The following is a 23040-nucleotide window of genomic DNA, read 5'->3' as shown; positions in this document are numbered from 1 at the left end:
TTTTGTTATATTATGTACTCTCATTTCAATAAAAAACAATTGGCTTGGGTTAGCAGGTTCCACAATTGGATTGTAGTGGGTGGTGAGGATTTTTTCCCCATCGATAGCAGCGTAATCTACAGATTGACCCTCCGTCGCCTTAAGCATTTTCCGAGGTCTATATGTCCTTTGAGACCTACATGGTCCTTTGTACTATGCCATTTTCTATTTTTGTTTTTATTGCTTCCAGCTGTATGTATCCTACATATGCAAAAGCCGGGTGTGAACTCATATGAATTGTATCAACGTGATGCTAACTTATGAAATTAGTAAGTGTTGTTTTATCGGAAAGATTTGTTTTCATCGGAATGTTAGTGTGATGAGTCAAATTTTATTTAATTATCATGTGACAAATAACCTAACAGTTATAACATAGGATCAAATAAGCTAACAGTTATAACATAGGATTATTAATAAAAAAATCTTTGTATTAGTTGGATTTACTAATAAGTTATACATCTCAAAATTAGATCTCATTTTTATTTTAAAAAGTTCTTTTGATGTTCTATTGTAAGTTTTAATAAAGGGAAAAAACAGTCTACGATGAAATTGAAAAGCACGAGGAAGGCAGGCGTCGACAGAATCAAGAGGACGAGAGGCGCCTGTTGAACTAAACGATTCTGAGGGATGACAAGGGTAAGAAAAATACGGTTGGGACTTGTTACCGTTGACGTGTACAAGTAAATTTCCTAGCCCTTTCCATCAGTTCGGACTTTTGGTTCAAGTGGCTAGTGCATGAAGATTAACATGGTATCAGAGTCCAGGGTCTTAAGTTCAAGTCCTGGCTTTCACAATTTATTCTAAATTCCCCGCAGCCTCCTGCCGTGACGTGTACAAATAGATTGCCTAGCCCTTTCCATCAGTTCGGACTTTTGGTTCAAGTGGCTAGTGCATGAATCTTAACAGTTACTACTTTCATGTCCATGTACAATATGTGTTATCTAAGGTTACATCATGTTTTATAGTGCTCCGAGCCTTACTAATATGGGTTTAAATAATAAAATATGATCTCACATGATAGAATAACCATACCATACAACTTTATTGAATCATGGCTATGACTATAGGACAATAAGGTATTATTTTTAAGAAAAAAATAACTTTCATGTTGTATTTTAATCTTTAATCTTTTATCAATCAATTTGAGGAATTCTAATTATTTGATTTATATCTAGTGTGAACATTTTGTACTTTGATTATCCTATAAATTTGTAAGTTTAACATTGGACGATATTATTGCAACTTCAAATGCTCATCCCTATACATTATTGACCCACCACTGAATGTTCAGCCATATTTTTCGATAAGGGGTTAATATCAAGAGATACCAATTACATCCAGCCTCTGCAACAACGCAACACCCTAATGGCAGTACAGATGCACACAACCAAGAAAGAAAAAAACTAAGAAACAAAAAAGTCCCGCTACGGTATTTCGGTCCTGACAGCAACAATATAACCACCACCAAGACAAGACCTGAACTCCAGACTCTTCAAAAGAGACACCTTCAAGAAGGGAACAAAGCATAAGCACCGTCGTTACCTGATCAAAGATCTTAGGTTTTTACCTTCAAGATAGTCCCCGCTCTCAAAGCAATGCCTTCAACAAGGTCATTGTCAGGCACAACCAATTAAGGTCAGACCTTGGATTTTCACCCTAAAGGTGGGACTCGGAACTTCACCTTTGTTGCCGCCCCCACTTCCATATTGTTGCTGCGAAACCCAAAACACCAAGCAAGTCCCTTAACAGAGCAGAGACTCAACTCCATTGGTAGTCCTCCAACCCAACCTTCATGATATTCTTCGCCTCTTTGTCTTCACCATGGATCAAAATGTCACTTGATGGTAACAAAGAGTAGAGCTTCGTGCCGCTCCCTCCAGACCAAAACGGTCGGAATAAAAACATGGGTGCGCACAACCGAATACCACCCGATCCAGTGAACTCCATGCATAAGTGCAATGTTACATCCACCGGCGGAGCCTTCCGGAACACACCACTCCGGCCAGATGAAGACGGACCGGCCACATGGAGGTCTCCATCTTCGCACAAGAAGGACCCTAGTACCACCACCTTTATTCTCCGAAGCAGACGAGCAGGCCCTCACGCCGCCATCCGCTGGCCAACGACAACAAAGAGGACTCGGTGGACGGTGGCTGCCGCTACCACACCATCCTCGCCCCGCAAGATCGTCGCCCCCTCCTCGCGCTGCCAGCTAAAACCGACGATGAATCTAGGGAGCACTAGATCCAACAGCCACCGCCACCATCCATTGTTGGCGCGGCCGTGGAGAGAGAAGCCACCTCCGCTCATCCAAGGTCTCCACCCTAAATGCCGTGCGTGTCGAATCCAGCAGCCGCCGCCCCAGCCGCCACCGCGGGTCGCCACCACCACCAACCCCCCGGGCACGTTTGGCGCCGAGGCCCACCGTCGTCGTGGCGACGCTGTCACGCGGGCAGAGGCGCCTTAGACACACGAGAGGCACCACATTGTACTTGATCACAATAGTGGCGCAAGGTGGGGGACGTAAGTGCAAAAGGAGAGTGGGCATGCGTGCCAGTCGTGTGATAGTGTTTGGCTACTTATGCCAACAGATGTAACCATAAACAGATATGACTGAATTGAGAAAAAGATATTGAATCTCTCCTCTCTCTCTCTGTGTTCTCTTTCTTCCTCCTCACGAAGGTCATCTCGATTTGATAGCCATCACACTAGCATTTGGTACAATTGGTATCAGATTCAGATCTCGATCCAAGGGATCGGGCAGAGTGCTCTCAATTTGTTGTGCGATCTGTCGGATCCGCCGGTGAGGAGCCACCACGGAGAGGGCCAAGCTGTTGAAGCCTTCTCCCCATACGCAGCTCGTCCTAGATACCATGGGAGAGGTGGCTGCTTCCTTGGCGGGAGAGCTCAAGGAGGTGTGCTCGGTTGTCCATCTGCTACACGGGCGTATGGCTGTGACCGACACCCCGCAGCAATCCCTCATCGCACAGATGGCCATCATCGTGGAATTGGTCAAGGACGGCGTGCTTGCGCAAGCGGCGAACACGCGGCAGGTCGCCGTGATGGAGCACCGCCTGGAGGAGGCAATTGCTACCCTCGCACGGCTCCATACGCGCCCGCCTTTCCTAGAGGAGGATGATGGTGATCCGGACGCCGTCACCATCACGGGCCATGGCAAGGTAACCGCTACCAACGTCTCATGGATGGGAAATACAGTAGGCGCAGGAGTGTCCTCAGCGGTGTAGGCTGGCGCGTCCCTGCATGGCGATGGGGATGGCCTCCTCGGCGACAAATCTCGTGGTGCAGGCGGTGGTGGTTTTGGTGGCGTTGGCGGCAGTGGTGTTGGTGGCGCTGGCGGCGGGGGTCTGGGTGGCGTTGGCGGTGATAGACTGGGTGGCGCTGGTGGCGGAGGTCTGGGTGGCACTGGAGGCGGAGGTCTGGGTGGCGCTGGCGGCGGAGATCTGGGTGGCGCTGGCGGCGGCAGGCCATGAGCATCTGGTGATTCTGCTTCCAAGCACAACCTAAAAATGACGTTTCCCAGATTTGACGGTGATCAACCTCGCATATGGAAGGACAAGTGCCTGGATTATTTTCGCTTGTTTAATGTGAATCCCTCGCTCTGGTTAGTCTCTGCTACTTTACACATGGATGGCAATGCAACACTGTGGTTGAAGGCTTATCGATTGGGTCATGATATTTCTACCTGGCCTATGCTCATGTCTGCGGTCATCGAGAAATTCGGGGCATATGATCATCGCCGGTATCTGAAGCAATTCATAGCACTGAAACAGAGAGGTTCAGCCGAAGAGTACCAACTGTAGTTCGAAGCACTTTCTTATCAAGTCTCAATCCAGAACCCTCACTATGATGAGCAGTTTTTTGTAGCACGGTTCATTAAAGGATTGAAACCAGAGTTATGAGGAGCAGTAGAGGCTCAAGTGCCAGAAGCGGTAGGGAGAGCGATTCTCCTGGCTCATGTGCAGGAAGAGGTTTTGGCCGATCAAAGCCTTGGGCACATAAACCACCAGCCTTTCAGAGGTTGGAGCAAGCAGCGCCGAAGCCGGAGGCAGCCAAGCAAGCTGTGAAATTGGGTGGTGATTTGTGGCGTTATCGTCAATTGAGGGATTATCGCAGGGCCAACAACATGTGTTTACGGTGTGGTGAAAAGTATGACCCCACTCACCAATGTGCAAAGAAGCTTGGAGCAGAGGTACATGCCGTAGAACTCGATGAACAAACTGAGCTTCTCTCAGAAGAAGTCCTAAATCTAATGGAACTGCATGGGATAGCACAGACAGAGCAACTTAGCTTATCCATTCATACCATGGCAGGCACAGAAGGAGCTGAAACAATGAAGTTAAGAGCATCGGTAGGCAACCAGGTGTTTCTCATTTAAGTTGACTCTGGTTGCAGCAATAGTTTCATTAATGCAAACATGCTTGCTCGGGTGGACTGCTCTATTCAGGACACCAAACCGATCCCTATCAAACTTGCAAACGGTGAATACATGCAGTGTGACAAGATAATTCCGGCCTTGTCTTGGTGGTGTCAAGGAGAGACTTTCACCACATCCATGAGAGTGCAGGAGCTTGGGGCTTATGATGTGATACTTGGGATGGATTGGCTGAAACAACACATTCCCATTGTCACTGATTGGGAAAATCATTGTCTCGCTTTTCCATATAACAACAAATTTGTGAAATTAAGAGGAGTGTTAGCACCTCAAAGTACAACTCTCAGAGAACTACCAGCGGAACAGCTTCTCAAATGGTACAAAGGCAATGAAGTATGGGCAATGGCAATAGTCAAACCTGATAACCCAAATGAAGCAGCACCAATACCGGCCGAAATCCAAACAATGTTGAATCAATTTCCTGAGGTGTTCGCAACTCCAACAGACTTGCCACCAGAGAGACGGTATGATCATGCCATTCCACTAAAGTCGGAAGCAAAACCTTTCAACAATAGGCCCTATAGATACTCACATGCACACAAGGATGAGATCGAGAAGCAGGTAAAAGAAATGTTAAAAGCTGGGACCATTGTGCATAGCATGTCACCTTATGCTTCTCCAATGTTGTTGGTACAGAAGAAGGATGGATCATGGAGGTTCTGTGTGGATTACAGGAGACTCAATGAGCTAACTGTGAAGAATATTTTTCCCATGTTGGTCATTGATGAGTTACTTGATGAACTGTCTGGAGCACAAATATTCTCTAAGTTGCATCTGAGGGCAGGCTACCAGCAGATCAGAATTTTGCCTTCTGATGAGCATAAAACACCATTTAAGACTCACCAGGGACACTATCACTATCAGTTTCGAGTCATGCCGTTTGGTCCTGCAAATGCGCCAGCTACTTTTCAGTGTGTCATGAATGAAGTGCTCAGTCCTTGTTTGCGCAACTCAATGTTAGTTTTCATGGATGACATTTTGGTGTATAGGCCCTCTATATCTGAGCATGTCCAACACCTGACAATAGTTTTGGAGCTACTGAAACAACATGAGCTCTATGTCAAAGAGAGCAAGTGCTCTTTTTCCTGCACAAGCCTGGAATATTTGGGACATATTATTTCCGCTGATGGAGTCGCCACTGACCCTAGGAAAACTGAAGCAATGGTACATTGGCCTCAGCCTAACACTGTGACTGAGCTCAGGGGTTTCCTCGGGTTAACTGGGTACTACAGAAAATTTGTGAGAAACTATGCAATTATCGCTCGTCCTCTAACCAGTTTTCTCAAGAAGAAAGCATTTCAGTGGACAGAAGCAGCTACATCACCATTCCAAGCACTGAAGGAAACTATGGTATCTACTCCAGTGCTACAGCTCCCAAATTTCTAGAAACAATTCATTGTAGAAATAGACACTTGTGACTTGGGAATAGGGGCAGTCTTGATGCAGGACCAACACCCCCTAGCATTTTTAAGCAAACCTCTCAGTGTCACTCACCAACAATTATAAATTTATGATAAGGAGTTTCTGGCATTACTGATGGAAGTTGAGCATTGGCGGCCATACTTGCAGAAAGGAGAATTCATGATCCGTACTGATCATCACAGTTTATGCTATTTAGATGACCAGCAGCTAATCACCACTACAAAGAAAAGCAATGGCAAAGCTCATGGGTCTCCAATTTAAAAAAAAATACCGCAAGGGAGCAGAGAATTTGGCATCAGATGCTCTGTCTCGCATTGGTCATCTAATGAGAATACAAGTTTGCTCTGAAGTTCAGCCGGCCTGGCTCCAAGAAGTGGTCAATACATATGTTACAGAACAAGACGCATAGAGGCGACTAACAGAACTGGCGTTGCACATTCCAGATGAGCATGGTTATTCACTTCATCAAGGGCTCATCCGTCTCTGAGGTCGGGTCTCGGTGGGAGCTAATGCAGCGTTGCGGATAAAGTAGATAACAATGTTCCATGCTAATGCAGTTGGTGGTCATTCTGGAGTGGAAGCCACATACCAATGACTCAAGCAACTCTTTGCATGGACAGACATGAAAGTAGCGGTGCAAGAGTTTGTCAGACAATGTGACGTGTGTCAACGTGCTAAACACCTCAGCCAGCACCCTCAAGGTTTGCTCCAACCATTGCTGATCCCAGCTGGCACTTGGCAACACGTAACAATGGATTTCGTGGAAGGGCTGCCACTCTCGGAGGGCGCGAACACAATTCTCATCATCATTGACCGTTTCACCAACTATGCCCATTTCATTCCAATGAAACACCCATTTTCAGCTCCCCAAGTGGCTCGTGTCTTCATTGATTCTGTGGTGAAGTTACACGGGATGCCACGCTAAATTGTCTCTGACCGTGGTGCCATCTTCACCGGTCTGTTTTGGTGCCAACTATTCTGCAAAATTCGCACGAAACTCAAGTTCACTACTGCTTACCAACCGCAAACGGACGGCCAGACAGAACGTGTGAATCAAAGTCTGGAGATGTACCTTCGTTGTAGTATTCAAGAAAATTCAAAGAATTGGAAGCAGTGGATTTCATTTGCTGAATTCTGGTACAAATGATATGTGGTTGTCCGATCTTCTCAGTAAGCGAAGGTGGTGGTGATGAACACACGATGAACACAACGGAGATACACGATGATGAAGTGGATGATAACTTGTATGATGTTGTCGAGTCTCTCGATTGTTCCCTGTCGCCAATGCAACAGCTCCCAACCCTGCATGATATTCGAAACCCCACACACTTCGCACGTAGCCACCGACAACGAAGCGGTAAGTTGCAACCGTCTAATTCTCAATGGAACAGCATATCACACAAGACTTTCAGTAGCAAAACACCAAATCGATGCGGATTGGTGTAGAGATTCAATAGAGTTGCAAAGCAATCAACTATGAACTACGGTTTATCTTAAACATGGTCTAACCCTAATTTGAGGGCGTCCTGGGCACTTATATAGGGATTCAGGACGACCAGGGGTCGAGAAAATACATTAAAACCGACCCAGATCGAGATCTGGTCGAGACTGACTCGGACTCGGCCGGTCAGGGGGCCAGTCGACCGGGCCAGGGACCGGGTGGTCCGTTTAGAACCGGACCAGGGACCGGGTGGTGACCGGGCGTGGGACGGGTGGCTCAGTACACCCGCCCGGATGGCACCGGCGCTGGATCCGGCGGGCGCCGGGCGCTTCCGGCGTGGGGTCCGGTTGGACCGGGCCTGGGACCGGGCAGGCCGGCGTGGCGGCCGGTCTGACCGGGCTGTGCAATGGCCTGGACTTGATCTTCCTCCCTCGCGCATCCCTTCCTCTCCTCCCTCGCGCGTCCATGAGATGTCTTCATGTCCAGCTCCATGTCCAGCTTCATGTCCAGCTCCATGTCCAGCTTCATGTCCAGCTTCACGTCCAACTGCTCCTCTTCTCCTCGTGCGATGCTAGATCACTCTTTGTACCTGATCATACATAAGTAAAAGGACTTAGGCAGTATAAAGTTCTCATCGATCAAAGTATCATTTAGGAACAAGTTCACCTGTTGTTTGAGTAGCTTCGCACGAGCTCTTGTCATAGGTGCAATCATAACTTCATTGGACTTGAGCTTCACAGCAGCATCGTCTTCATGTTGTAATGACGGAGGTAGTGGTTCGGTAGGTTTGTCCTCATCATCTCCCCCCCCCCTTCAAAAGGCGTCGACCTCGACGCTCCAAGGTCTTCTCCGTCATATGTTGTCAAATCAGCAACATTGAAAGAATTACTGACACCAAACTCATCAGTTGGAAGATCTATAGAATATGCATTGTCACTGTTCTTGCCAAGCACTTATTAAGGACCAGCACCACGAGAAAGCAACTTGGACTTTCGTAGCTTTGGAAACCTGTCCTTGCAAAAATGAACCCAGACCATATCACCAGGCTTGAACAACATCTCCTTGCGCTTCTTGTTCACCCGTGCAGCATTGTTCTTGCCTTTCTTCTCAATCAACTCTTTAGTCTTATCATGAATTTTTCGTACAAAATCTGCCCCTCTTTGATGCCTCCATATTGACTCTCTCATGTATGGGTAGAGGAAACAAGTCAAGTGGAGTAATGGGTTTGAAACCATACACCACCTCAAACGGACACAGCTCTGTGGTAGAATGTACCGCCCTATTGTAAGCAAACTCCACATGCGGCAAACAATCTTCCCACTCCTTCAAGTTCTTCTTGATCATAGATCTCAACAGTTGTGACAATGTTCTATTCACCACCTCAGTTTGACCATCAGTTTGAGGATGACAAGTAGTGTTGAAAAGTAGCTTCGTCCCCATCTTTCCCCAAAGTGTCTTCCAGAAGTAGCTCATAAACTTCACGTCACGATCAGAAAATAGTCTTCGGGACTCCATGTAGACTTACAATTTCCCTGAAAAACAGGTTAGCAATATGCGACGCATCATCGCTTTTGTGGTAGGCAATAAAGTGTGACATCTTAGAGAATCTATCCACTACCACAAATATAGAATCATGGCCTCTCTTAGTACGTGGCAAACCCAACACAAAATCCATACGAATATCTTCCCATGGTGTAGTAGGTACCGGTAAGGGAGTATACAAAACGTGAGGCTTCAGCTTGGACTTGGACTTGTTGCAAGTAATGCACCTCTTCACATACATGTCCACATCCCACCTCATATTTGTCCAATAAAAATGATCAGCAAGCATGAGCAGCATCTTCTCACGCCCAAAGTGACTCATCAAACCTCCAGCATGAGATTCCTGCAATAAGAGCAAACACACGGACGATTCTGGAACACATAGTTTGTTAGCTCTAAACAAGAACCCATCATGTATGTGATATTTTCCCATGCTTTACCAATAGCACACAAGCAATATGGTTCAGCAAAATCATGATCAGTGGCATACAAATCACATAGTACCTCGAATCCAGGAATTTTAACATCAAGTTGAGTTAATAGCATATTTTTCCTATAAAGCATCAGCAACAATATTATCTTTTCCCTTCTTATGCTTCATAATGTATGGAAAAGACTCAATGAACTCAACCCACTTAGCAAGACGCCTATGCAAGGTAGATTGAGCTTTCAGATATTTCAAAACTTCATGATTAGAATGTATGATAAATTTTTTGGCCACAAATAATATTGTCAAACCGCAAGAACTCCAATTAAAGCATACAATTCTTTATCATATATAAGATAGTTCAACTTAGCACCAGAAAGTTTTTCAGAAAAATATGCAATTGGGTGACCCTCTTGCATCAACACACCACCAATTCCAATACCACTAGCATCACATTCAATCTCAAATTGCTTATTGAAATCAGAAAGTGCAAGCAAAGGTGCAGAAGTTAACAATCATTTCTTGATCTTGAGCGACGCCCCACTCAAAAGCAACACCCTTTTTAGTTAATTCATTCAAAGGTGCAGCAATAGTACTAAAATTGAGCACAAAACGTCGATAAAACCCAGCTAGACCATCAAAACTTCTTACTTGACTCACCTTCATGGGAGTAGGCCAATTTTGAATTGCTTCAATTTTAGACACATCTACTTCTACTCCATGCTTAGAGACAACATAACCCAGAAATATGACCTTATCTTTGCAAAATGTGCACTTCTCAAGATTACCATAGAGTTTATTATCACGCAACACTTGCAAAACATGTCGAATATGTATAGTATGATCAGATTCATTGCGGCTGTAGATTGATATGTCATCAAAGTACACAAACACAAACTTGCAAATAAAATCACGCAAAACATGGTTCATCAGTCTCATGAAAGTGCTAGGTGAATTAGTCAAACCAAAAGGCATTACTAACTAGTCATATAGACCAAATTTTGTTTAAAGGATGTTTTCCATTCATCCCCCTCTTTCATCCTAATTTGATGATAACCACTACGCAAATCAATTTTAGAAAAACAGCAGCACCACTCAATTCATCTAGCATATCCTCTAAGCGGGGAATAGGGTGACAATATCGAATAGTAATGTTGTTTATCGCTCTACAATCGACACACATGCGCCAAGTACCATCTTTCTTAGGAACTAGAATAACAGGAACAACACAAGGACTAAGGCTTATGCGGATATAACCTTTGTCGAGTAGCGCTTGTACTTGTTTCTGAATTTCCTTCGTCTCTTCGGGGTTCGTCCTATATGGGGCCCTGTTGGGTAGCGAAGCGCCGGGATCGAATCAATTTGATGCTCAATGCCACGCAATGGTGGCAATCCTGCGAGCACCTCCTCCGGAAACACATCGATGAATTCCTGCAAAACATTAGAAACACCAAGAGAAATAGGGGTCATGTTGTTAGAAACCAAAACCTCACCCTTTTACATGAGCACAAGAGGCATGGCTGTAGGATCCTCACTAAATTCTATCATATCTTCTTTGGTGGCTAATAGCACTTTTCGTTATATCACTCACGGTATTACAATTCTCTCGCCTATCTATGGGTGCATCCTCCAAGTGTACTTCAGTTTCTGACGAGATTCATTGACAATTTGTTGTGGTGACATAGGCTGCAAGTTAATTTTCTTGCCCTTGAACTCCAAGTGATATGTATTGGCACAACCATTGTGTTGCACAGAACAGTCATAGAGCCATGGCCGACCCATTAGTAGGTGACACACCGTCATAGGAACCACATCAAAATCAATGGAATCCTTATACGGTCAAATCTCAAAATCAACACGCACCATGTGGTTTACCTACATCTCACCATTGTCACTTAACCACAGAATATAGTATGGATGCGGGTGCGGTAGATACTTCAATTTCAGCTTGGCACACAACTCCTTACTTGCTAGATTGCGACAACTCCCGCCATCAATAATGACCTTGCAAGCTTTATCAGGACCAACTAGTGACTTTGTTTGGAACAAATTACAGCGTTGAGTAGATGCACTCGGCTGCACATTAAGAGCACGCTGGGACACAACAATAGTGCGAGTTTTAGAGGAAAAAGCATCTACACCATCACTCTCATAATCATCATCTTCCGGAGCATATGGATCAGCATCATCTCCAGTCTCATACTCATCATGGTCATTAACGATCATCACTTTTCGGTTAGGACAATCTCTCTTGAAGTGACCCTTTCCTCCACATGTATGACAATTCATATCACGGTTGCGCGCCGTAGACATGCTAGAACCACTTGTACTTGCAGCAGGTTCGGGCTTCTTTGTGTTGGACACATTGGAGACCGGCTTGCTAGAGGAAGTAGGGAACGTTGTGGGTCGCGATGATGGCGTCGGTGCCATAGAGGGTGGCAACCTAGATGTAAAGCGCCCAGCTCCGGTAGCACGTCCTTTGACTTGCGCCTCGTCAGCCAACTGTGCTTCAGCTTCTCTTGCATGATGTAACAACTGATTCATAGTAGTGTAACTTTGATAACGAAAAATGCCTTTGATATTATACTTCAAACCATGTAGAAAACGTTGCATTGTCATCTCAAGTTACTCACGGACACGGCCACGCTGCATAAGCATCTCCATCTCCATGTAATAAGCATCAACTGTCATAACACCTTGTCTCAAGAGGGTCAACTTATCATATATCAATCACAAATAATTAGTGGGAACAAAAAGATCTTGCATAATTGCCTTCATCTCGCGCCAAGTAACAATTGGCAATTCATCATCTTCTTGACGAGCACGTGTAATCCCATCCCACCAACACAATGCATAGCCATTAAATTCTGAGGAAGCAAGCTTAATCTTCCTATCTTCAGTATAGTCATGTAGGTGCCACAACTTCTCATTTTTCAGCTCCCAAGTGAGGTATTCTTCAACATCAGGACCTCCTTCAAATTTTGGTATTGAGAACTTTGACTTACCCAAACCATCGTCTTGTTGTTGTGGAGGGACACGGTGGGCTCCAAGTTCAACAAATCCACGAGCACGGTTACCACGTCCAACACCACGACCAGCAGCAGCAGATTGTTCATCAAGATTAGCATCTTCATCTTCATGTTGTTGTTGTTGTTGTTGTTGTTGGGTCAGGTTCTCAATAGATAACTGCAACGCTTGAATAGATCTCTGAATATCCGTCACTTGTACTTGCATTGTATTGACGGTCTTAGTAGTGGTATCAAGCTTCTCTGTGACCTTGTTAATTTCAGCAGTAAGTCCTTGGCCTTGGTCGCTGAGTTCTCGTCGCATCTCATTGCGAAGAGCTTCATACTCCCTCCAAGTCATAACATCAGCTCCATCCTTATTTTTCTGGTTAACAATTTTAGCATCACTAGAAGACATGATTAGTAGGTTGATGTCTACGGGTGCTTCTATTCTTGTAGACAGTGTTGGGCCTCCAAGAGCAGAGGTTTGTAGAACAGCAGCAAGTTTCCCTTAAGTGGATCACCCAAGGTTTATCGAACTCAGGGAGGAAGATGTCAAAGATATCCCTCTCATGCAACCCTGCAACCACAAAGCAAGAAGTCTCTTGTGTCCCCAACATACCTAATAGGTGCACTAGTTCGGCGAAGAGATAGTGAAATACAAGTGGTATGAATGAATATGAGCAGTAGTAACGGCGCCAGAAAAGTGCTTGCTGGCGTGCAGTTGATGGTAGTAATATTGCAGGAAGTAAACAAGCAGTAAAACAGTAAACAAGCAGCGATAGCAGTATTTAGGAACAAGGCCTAGGGATCATACTTTCACTAGTGGACACTCTCAACATTGATCACATAAAAGAATAAATAAATAGATGCTAGACTCTACACCCTCTTGTTAGATGATGAACACCACTAACTGTGTAGGATTACATGAACCCTCAATGCCGGAGTTAACAAGCTCCACAATATTCAATGTTCATATTTAAATAACCTTAGAGTGCATAACAGATCAACATAACCAAACCAAGTACTAACATAGCATGCACACTGTCACCTTCACACTACGAAAGGAGGAATAGATCACATCAATACTATCATAGCAATAGTTAACTTCATAATCTACAAGAGATCACAATCATAGCCTACGCCAAGTACTACACGATGCACACACTGTCACCATTACACCGTGCAGGAGGAATAAACTACTTTAATAACATCACTAGAGTAGCACACAGATAAATTGTGATACAAAACACATTACAATCATAAAGAGATATAAATAAGCACTTCACTATGCCATTCATAACAGTGAATAAGTATTCTGTGAAATATAGCCTAAGAGACCCACACGGTGCACACACTGTCACCTTTACACACGTGGGACAAGGAGTCTCCGGAGATCACATAAGTAAAATCCACTTGACTAGCATAATGGCATCTAGATTACAAGCATCATCATATGAATCTCAATCATGTAAGGCAGCTCATGAGATTATTGTATTGAAGTACATAGGAGAGAGATGAACCACATAGCTACCGGTACAGCCCCGAGCCTCGATGGAGAACTACTCCCTCCTCATGGGAGACAGCAGCGTTGATGAAGATGGCGGTGGTGTTGATGGAGAAGCCTTCCGGGGGCACTTCCCCGTCCCGGCGGCGTGCCGGAACAGAGACTCCTGTCCCCCAGATCTTGGCTTCGCGATGGCGGCGGCTCTGGAAGGTTTTCTCTGGTTTCGTCCAACGTGATAGGGTTTTCGCGACGGAGACCTTAAATAGGCGGAAGGGCAGCCTCGGAGGGGGCCTGGTGGGCCCACACACTAGGGGGGCACGGCCCCCCCTCTGGCCGCGCCAGGGTGTTGTGTGGGGCCCCCAGGGCTCCCCTCTGGCGGCTCTCAGGTGTTCTGGAAGCTTCGTCCAATTATAAGACTCCGGGCGTTGATTTCGTCCAATTCCGAGAATATTTCCTTACTAGGATTTCTGAAACAAAAAACAGCAGAAAACAGCAACTGGCCCTTCGGCATCTCGTCAATAGGTTAGTTCCGGAAAACGCACAATAATGACGTAAAGTATGCATAAAACATGTAGATATCATCAATAATGTGGCATGGAACATAAGAAATTATCGATACGTCGGAGACGTATCAGCATCCCCAAGCTTAGTTCCTGCTCGTCCCGAGCAGGTAAACGATAACAAAGATAATTTCTGGAGTGACATGCCATCATAACCTTGATCATACTATTGTAAGCATATGTAATGAATGCAGCGATCAAAACAATGGTAATGACATGAGTAAACAAATGAATCATAAAGCAAAGACTTTTCATGAATAGTACTTTCAAGACAAGCATCAATAAGTCTTGCATAAGAGTTAACTCATAAAGCAATAAATCAAAGTAAAGGTATTGAAGCAACACAAAGGAAGATTAAGTTTCAGCGGTTGCTTTCAACTTATAACATGTATATCTCATGGATAGTGTCAATGTAAAGTAATATAACAAGTGCAATATGCAAGTATGTAGGAATCAATGCACAGTTCACACAAGTGTTTGCTTCTTGAGGTGGAGAGAAATAGGTGAACTGACTCAACATAAAAGTAAAAGAAAGGTCCTTCAAAGAGGAAAGCATCGATTGCTATATTTGTGCTAGAGCTTTTATTTTGAAAACATGAAACAATTTTGTCAACGGTAGTAATAAAGCATATGTATCATGTAAATTATATCTTACAAGTTGCAAGCCTCATGCATAGTATACTAGTAGTGCCCGCACCTTGTCCTAATTAGCTTGGATTAACACAGATTATCATTGCATAACATATATTTCAACCAAGTGTCACAAAGGGGTACCTCTATGCCGCCTGTACAAGGGTCTAAGGAGAAAGTTCGCATTGGATTTCTCGCTTTTGATCATTCTTCAACTTAGACACCCATACCGGGACAACATAGACAACAGATAATAGACTCCTCTTTTAATGCTTAAGCATTCAACAACAGATAATATTCTCATAAGAGATTGAGGTTTTATGTCCAAACTGAAACTTCCACCATGATTCATGGCTTTAGTTAGCGGCCCAATGTTCTTCTCTAACAGTATGCATACTCAAACCATTTGATTGTGAAAACCGCCCTTACTTCAGACAAGACGAACATGCATAGCAACTCACATGATATTCAACAAAGGTAAAAAGTTGATGGCGTCCCCAGAAAACATGGTTACCGCACAACAAGCAACTTAATAAGAGATAAAGTGCATAAGTACATATTCAATACCACAATAGTTTTTAAGGCTATTTTGTCCCATGAGCTATATATTGCAAAGGCGAATGATGGTAATTTAAAGGTAGCACTCAAGCAATTTACTTTGGAATGGCGGAGAAATAGCATGTAGTAGGTAGGTATGGAGGACACAAATGGCATAGTGGTTGGCTCAAGGATTTTGGATGCATGAGAAGTATTCCCTCTCGATACAAGGTTTAGGCTAGCAAGGTTATTTGAAACAAACACAAGGATGAACCGGTGCAGCAAAACTCACATAAAAGACATATTGTAAACATTATAAGACTCTACACCGTCTTCCTTGTTGTTCAAACTCAATACTAGAAATTATCTAGACTTTAGAGAGACCAAATATGCAAACCAAATTTTAGCAAGCTCTATGTATTTCTTCATTAATAGGTGCAAAGTATATGATGCAAGAGCTTAAATACGAGCACAACAATTGCCAAGTATCAAATTATCCAAGACATTTTACCAATTACTACATGTAGCATTTTTCGTTTCCAACCATATAACAATGAACGAAGCAGTTTCAACCTTCGCCATAAACATTAAAAGCTAAGAACACATGTGTTCATATGAACCAGCAGAGCGTGTCTCTCTCCCACACAAGCATTTATTCAAACAAAAACAAAAACAAAAACAAACAGACGCTCCAAGTAAAGTACATAAGATGTGACCGAATAAAAATATAGTTTCAAGAGAAGAAACCTGATAAATTGTCGATGAAGAAGGGGATGCCTTGGGCATCCCCAAGCTTAGACGCTTGAGTCTTCTTGAAATATGCAGGGATGAACCACCGGGGCATCCCCAAGCTTAGACTCTTCACTCTTCTTGATCATAGTATATCATCCTCCTCTCTTGACCCTTGAAAACTTCCTCCACACCAAACTCGAAACAAACTCATTAGAGGGTTAGTGCATAATCAAAAATTCACATGTTCAGAGGTGACACAATCATTCTTAACACTTCTGGACATTGCTCAAAACTACTGGAAGGTAATGGAACAAAGAAATCCATCCAACACAGCAAAAGAGGCAATGCGAAATAAAAGGCAGAATCTATCAAAACAGAACAGTCCGTAAAGATGAATTTTAAAGTGGCACCAGAATTGCTCAGATGAAAATGCTCAAATTGAATGAAAGTTGCGTACGTATCTGAGGATCACTCACGTAAATTGGCATAATTTTCTGAGTTACCTACAGAGAATTCTGCCCAGATTCGTGACAGACAGAAATCTGTTTCTGCGCAGTAATCCAAATCTAGTATCAACCCTACTATCAAAGACTTTACTTGGCACAACAATGCAATAAAATAAGATAAGGAGAGGTCGCTACAGTAGTAACAACTTCCAAGACACAAATACAAAATAAAAGTACTGTAACAAAATAAACACATGGGTTATCTCCCAAGAAGTTCTTTCTTTATAGCCATTAAGATGGGATCAGCAGTTTTAATGATGCACTCACAAGAAATAGTAGTTGAAGCAAAAGAGAGCATCAAAAAGCAAATTCAAAACAAATTTAAGTCTAACATGCTTCCTATGAAAAGGAATCTTGTAAATAAACAAGTTCATGAAGAGCAAAGTAACAAGCATAGGAAAATAGAACAAGTGTAGCTTCAAAAATTTCAGCACATAGAGAGGTGTTTTAGTAACATGAAAATTTCTACAACCATATTTTCCTCTCTCATAATAACTTTTAGAGGCATCATGAACAAACTCAACAATATAAGTATCACATACAGCATTCTTATTCACATGCATAAAAGTATCATTACTCTCCACATAAGCATAATCAATTTTATTAGTTGTAGTGGGAGCAAATTCAACAAAGTAGCTATCATTCTCATCATCAAATATAGGAGGCATATTGTAATCATAATCAAATTTATCCTCCATAACAAAGTGTACTAAAAGACCAATATCATTATAATCATCATAAATAGGAGGCAAAGTATCATCAAAGTAAATTTTCTCCTCAATGCTTGGGGGACTAAAAATATCATGCTCATCAAAGCCAGCTTCCCCAAGCTTAGAATTTTCCATATCATTAGCAACAATGGTGTTCAAAGCGTTCATACTAATATGTTCCAAAGGTTTTTTAATTTTCGCATCAAACCATCCATGTCTTAAATCAGGAAATAGAATAAGAAGCTCATTGTTGTCCATTATGCCTAACTAGTGTAAACAAGAAACAAAAAGATGCAATTGCAGGATCTAAAGGAAATAGCTTCGAGCACACACACAACGGCAACAGAAAAGTACTTTATCTGGGACCAGAGTATGAGTGCCTTTTACCTTTCCTCCCGCAAGCAACGGCGCTTAAAAGTGCTTGATGTCTACGGGTGCTTCTATTCTTGTAGACAGTGTTGGGCCTCCAAGAGCAGAGGTTTGTAGAACAGCAGCAAGTTTCCCTTAAGTGGATCACCCAAGGTTTATCGAACTCAGGGAGGAAGAGGTCAAAGATATCCCTCTCATGCAACCCTGCAACCACAAAGCAAGAAGTCTCTTGTGTCCCCAACACACCTAATAGGTGCACTAGTTCGGTGAAGAGATAGTGAAATACAAGTGGTATGAATGAATATGAGCAGTAGTAACGGTGCCAGAAAAGTGCTTGCTGGCGTGCAGTTGATGGTAGTAATATTGCAGGAAGTAAACAAGCAGTAAAACAGTAAACAAGCAGCGATAGCAGTATTTAGGAACAAGGCCTAGGGATCATACTTTCACTAGTGGACACTCTCAACATTGATCACATAAAAGAATAAATAAATAGATGCTAGACTCTACACCCTCTTGTTGGATGATGAACACCACTAACTGTGTAGGATTATATGAACCCTCAATGCCGGAGTTAACAAGCTCCACAATATTCAATGTTCATATTTAAATAACCTTAGAGTGCATAACAGATCAACATAACCAAACCAAGTACTAACATAGCATGCACACTGTCACCTTCACACTACGAAAGGAGGAATAGATCACATCAATACTATCATAGCAATAGTTAACTTCATAATCTACAAGAGATCACAATCATAGCCTACGCCAAGTACTACACGATGCACACACTGTCACCATTACACCGTGCAGGAGGAATAAACTACTTTAATAACATCACTAGAGTAGCACACAGATAAATTGTGATACAAAACACATTGCAATCATAAAGAGATATAAATAAGCACTTCATTATGCCATTCATAACAGTGAATAAGTATTCTGTGAAATATAGCCTAAGAGACCCACACGGTGCACACACTGTCACCTTTACACACGTGGGACAAGGAGTCTCCGGAGATCACATAAGTAAAATCCACTTGACTAGCATAATGGCATCTAGATTACAAGCATCATCATATGAATCTCAATCATGTAAGGCAGCTCATGAGATTATTGTATTGAAGTACATAGGAGAGAGATGAACCACATAGCTACCGGTACAGCCCCGAGCCTCGATGGAGAACTACTCCCTCCTCATGGGAGACAGCAGTGTTGATGAAGATGGCGGTGGTGTTGATGGAGAAGCCTTCCGGGGGCACTTCCCCGTCCCGGCGGCGTGCCGGAATAGAGACTCCTGTCCCCCAGATCTTGGCTTCGCGATGGCGGTGGCTCTGGAAGGTTTTCTCTGGTTTCGTCCAACGTGATAGGGTTTTCGCGACGGAGACCTTAAATAGGCGGAAGGGCAGCCTCGGAGGGGGCCTGGTGGGCCCACACACTAGGGGGGCGCGGCCCCCCCTCTGGCCGCGCTAGGGTGTTGTGTGGGGCCCCTAGGGCTCCCCTCTGGCGGCTCTCGGGTGTTCTGGAAGCTTCGTCCAATTATAAGACTCTGGGCGTTGATTTCGTCCAATTTCGAGAATATTTCCTTACTAGGATTTCTGAAACCAAAAACAGCAGAAAACAGCAACTGGCCCTTCGGCATCTCGTCAATAGGTTAGTTCCGGAAAACGCATAATAATGACGTAAAGTATGCATAAAACATGTAGATATCATCAATAATGTGGCATGGAACATAAGAAATTATCGATACGTCGGAGACGTATCATAGGTTAGTGCAGTAAAACAAATATATATGGTGGTACTCTCATAACTCACTCGAAAACTGATAAGAAAATGAAATCTTACCGTTCCAAAGTGAATTAGTATTGCTTACCACTTGTAGTGACAACCAGTGCACGGATGTAGCAAATCGAATATCAAGGGTATAAGAACAATCACACGACAAAGCAGGATATATGTGGGGCTGTAGGTGGGCTACCTATTTGAACCAATAAAAAGCTCTAGCGCTGACCGTAGCAACCAAAGGTACTCACACAAGGCGATAAATGTGGCAATGCAACTATATGGATGAAAAGGTTGCAATGTACTCGAGAGACGCTAGCAAAGCTCAACGGAACAGGCACAAGATTACTCAACTACAGGTGCAGAAAAGTAAACTAGGCCTTCACTTGATCTCTTACTAGCACTTCACTTTTTATTTTTGGATTTTCTTTTTATCACACACATCACTTGTAGCTCTTTTGTTTCTTTTCTATATTTTTTTATTTTATGATTCAACTCCTTATAACACGGCCAACAGATAATGCAAAGCACCAAAACCCTAATGATCAGCTTGTCGAGCGGTAAAACTAGTCTCTTCTGGGGAAGTTCCTAGTCACTTATATCGAAAGGTTGTGTCTATGGTTGGGAACAAGCAAACTGTATGATATGTGTACTCGGAGCAACAAAAACTGAAAACTAGATGATATCTAAACACAAACCCTAGACAATCTACTAGTAGGAAGAAAAAGAGACGCAAAAACAACTACGAAAAGCAACTAAAACTCGAAATTGATGCAATCTAAGGCTATGGCAAACCCTAACCCTAATATTTTTGGCTTTTTCTGGATAGGAAACACTCACAACTCAACTATGAGGTGGATTGTGGATGGCTTCCCGAGGAAACACTAAAATCTGATACCAAGATGATATGGGGTTGCCCGATCTTCTCAGTAAGCGACGGTGGTGGTGATGAACACACGATGAAGACAACGGAGATACACGATGATGAAGTGGATGATAACTTGTATGATGTTGTCGAATCTCTCGATTGTTCCCTATCGCCAATGCAACAACTCTCAACCCTGCAAGATATTCGCAACTCCACACACTTGCGCACATAGCCGCCGACCACGAAGCGGTAAGTTGCAACCGTCTAATTCCCAATAAAATAGCAGATCACACAAGACTTTCAGTAGCAAAACACCAAATCGATGCGGATTGGTGTAGAGATTCAACAGAGTTGCAAAGCAATCAACTATGAACTAGGGTTTATCTTAAACATGGTCTAACCCTAATTTGGGGGCGTCCTGGGAACTTATATAGGGGTTCAGGACGACCAGGGGTCGAGAAAATACATTAAAAACCGACCAAGATCGGGACCTGGTCGAGACTGACTCGGACTCGGCCGGTCAGGGGGCCGGTCGACCGGGCCAGGGATCGGGTGGTACGGTTTGAACCGGGCCAGTGACCGGGTGGTGACCGGGCGTGGTACGAGTGGCTCAGTACACCCGCCCGGATGGCACCGGCGCTGGATCCGGCGGGCGCCGGGCGCTTCCGGCGTGGGGTCCGATTGGACCGGGCCTGGGACTGGGCAGACCGGCGTGGCGGCTGGTCTGACCGGGTTGTGCACCGGCCTGGACTTGATCTTTCTCCATCGTGCATGCCTCTCTCTCCTCCTTCGCGCGTCCATGGGATGTCTTCATGTCCAGTTTCATGTCCATCTCCATGTCCAGCTCCATGTCCAGCTTCATGTCCAGCTTCACGTCCAGCTACTCCTCTTCTCTTCGTGCGATGCTAGCTCCCTCTTCGTACATGATCATACATAAGTAAAAGGACTTAGGCAGTATAAAGTTCTCATCGATCAAAGTATCATTTAGGAACAAGTTCACCTGTTGTTTGAGTAGCTTCGCACGAGCTCTTGTCATAGGTCCAATCCTAACTTCATTGGACTTGAGCTTCACAGCAGCATCGTCTTCATGTTGTAATGACAGAGGTAGTGGTTCGGTAGGGATGTCCTCATCAACTACTCTACAGTGCACTCTTCTATTGGCATGTCTCTTTTCAAAGCTCTTTATGGTCACGAACCAGCTCTGGGTGCCATGCCATCTGTGTCCTCTGATCCTGAAGCTCCTACAATACTGACAGAGCGCACTGCACAGCTGGAGCTATTGAAGACTAAGCTCGCTGTTGCCAGCAACCGTATGAAGCTTAAGGCCGACAGAAATAGAATAGAGAAGGATTTTTCTGTAGGTGACCAAGTGTTACTCAAACTTCAACCATATGTTCAGCAATCTGTTGTGAGCCGTCCTTACCCTAAACTGGCTTACAAGTATTTCGGACCCTACAAGATTCTGAAGAGAATTGGCAAGGTTGCAAACAAATTGGAATTACCTACAAGAAGTCTCATTCATCCTGTCTTCCATGTTTCTCAACTGAAGAAGTATCGCTCAGACTATAACCCTGTGTACACTGATTTGCCAAAGCTTCCGGTGCTAGACCTGATGGATACTGAACCAAAGACGATCCTCGACAGACGCATGGTCAAGAAGGGCAACTCGGCGATTGTTCAGGGCTTAATCAAATGGGCACACCTACCAGATGACTCAGCCAGGTGGGAGGATTGGGAAGTCATCACCAACAAGTTTCCAACGCTTCTAGCTTGGAGACAAGCAAGTGTTCCTCCAGGGGGTATTGTCACGCAGGCAGAGGCGCCTTAGACACACGAGTGGCGCCACATTGTACTTGATCGCAATAGTGGCGCAAGGTGGGGGACGTAAGTGCAAAAGGAGAGTGGGCCTGCGTGCTAGTCGTGTGTTAGTGTTTGGCTACTTATGCCAACAGCTGTAACCGTAAACAGATATGACTGAATTGAGAAAAAGATATCAAATCTCTCCTCTCTCTCTCTCTGTTCTCTTTCTTCCTCCTCACGAAGGTCATCCCGATTTGCTAGCCATCATACTAGCATTCGGTACAGGCGCCGACGGCAGCGGTGGAGGAGGAGAGACCACGGGAGGGGGGCTGGCGGCGCTAGGGTTGGGACCCCTGGTGTCGCCCTGGGGAGCGACGCGAGAGGCATTTTTTCCCCGAATGTTCAGCCATATATCCTAGTTTATCTTTTGACCAAGTATGTGGCAGTTTATGTGGCTTCATACCTCAATTGTTGTTCTTCCTAGTTCATACTTTTGTATGCAACGCGCACAAGAGCGCCTTATATTCTACTCCTCTGTTCTGTATTAATCGACGCGGGCTCAAGCACAAAAAACACAGCAACCTGGTAGTGTTGGCGTCAATTAATTCAGACCGGAGGTACTCCCTCCGTCCTAAAGTGTAAGTCACAATCCTCTAATATCTTGGCCCAAGGCTTAACGTGATTGGGGCTGAAATTGTGACTAATTAGGC

General features: G+C 44.1%; 1 protein-coding gene across 1 annotated transcript; it reads left to right on the top strand.

The window, feature by feature from the left end:
• Nucleotides 1-21740: 21740 nt before the first annotated feature.
• On the top strand, nucleotides 21741-22358 carry LOC139838149 (uncharacterized). The gene has a single exon (XM_071827511.1). It carries the CDS (start codon nucleotides 21741-21743, stop codon nucleotides 22356-22358), a length of 618 nt encoding a protein of 205 aa, XP_071683612.1.
• The last annotated feature ends 682 nt before the right edge of the window (nucleotides 22359-23040 follow it).

This window comes from Lolium perenne, chromosome 3, assembly GCF_019359855.2.
Source record: "Lolium perenne isolate Kyuss_39 chromosome 3, Kyuss_2.0, whole genome shotgun sequence".
NCBI classification, from domain to species: Eukaryota; Viridiplantae; Streptophyta; class Magnoliopsida; order Poales; family Poaceae; genus Lolium; species Lolium perenne.
Note: the sequence above shows the minus strand (reverse complement) of the source record. Positions and strands in the feature narration are given on the sequence as shown.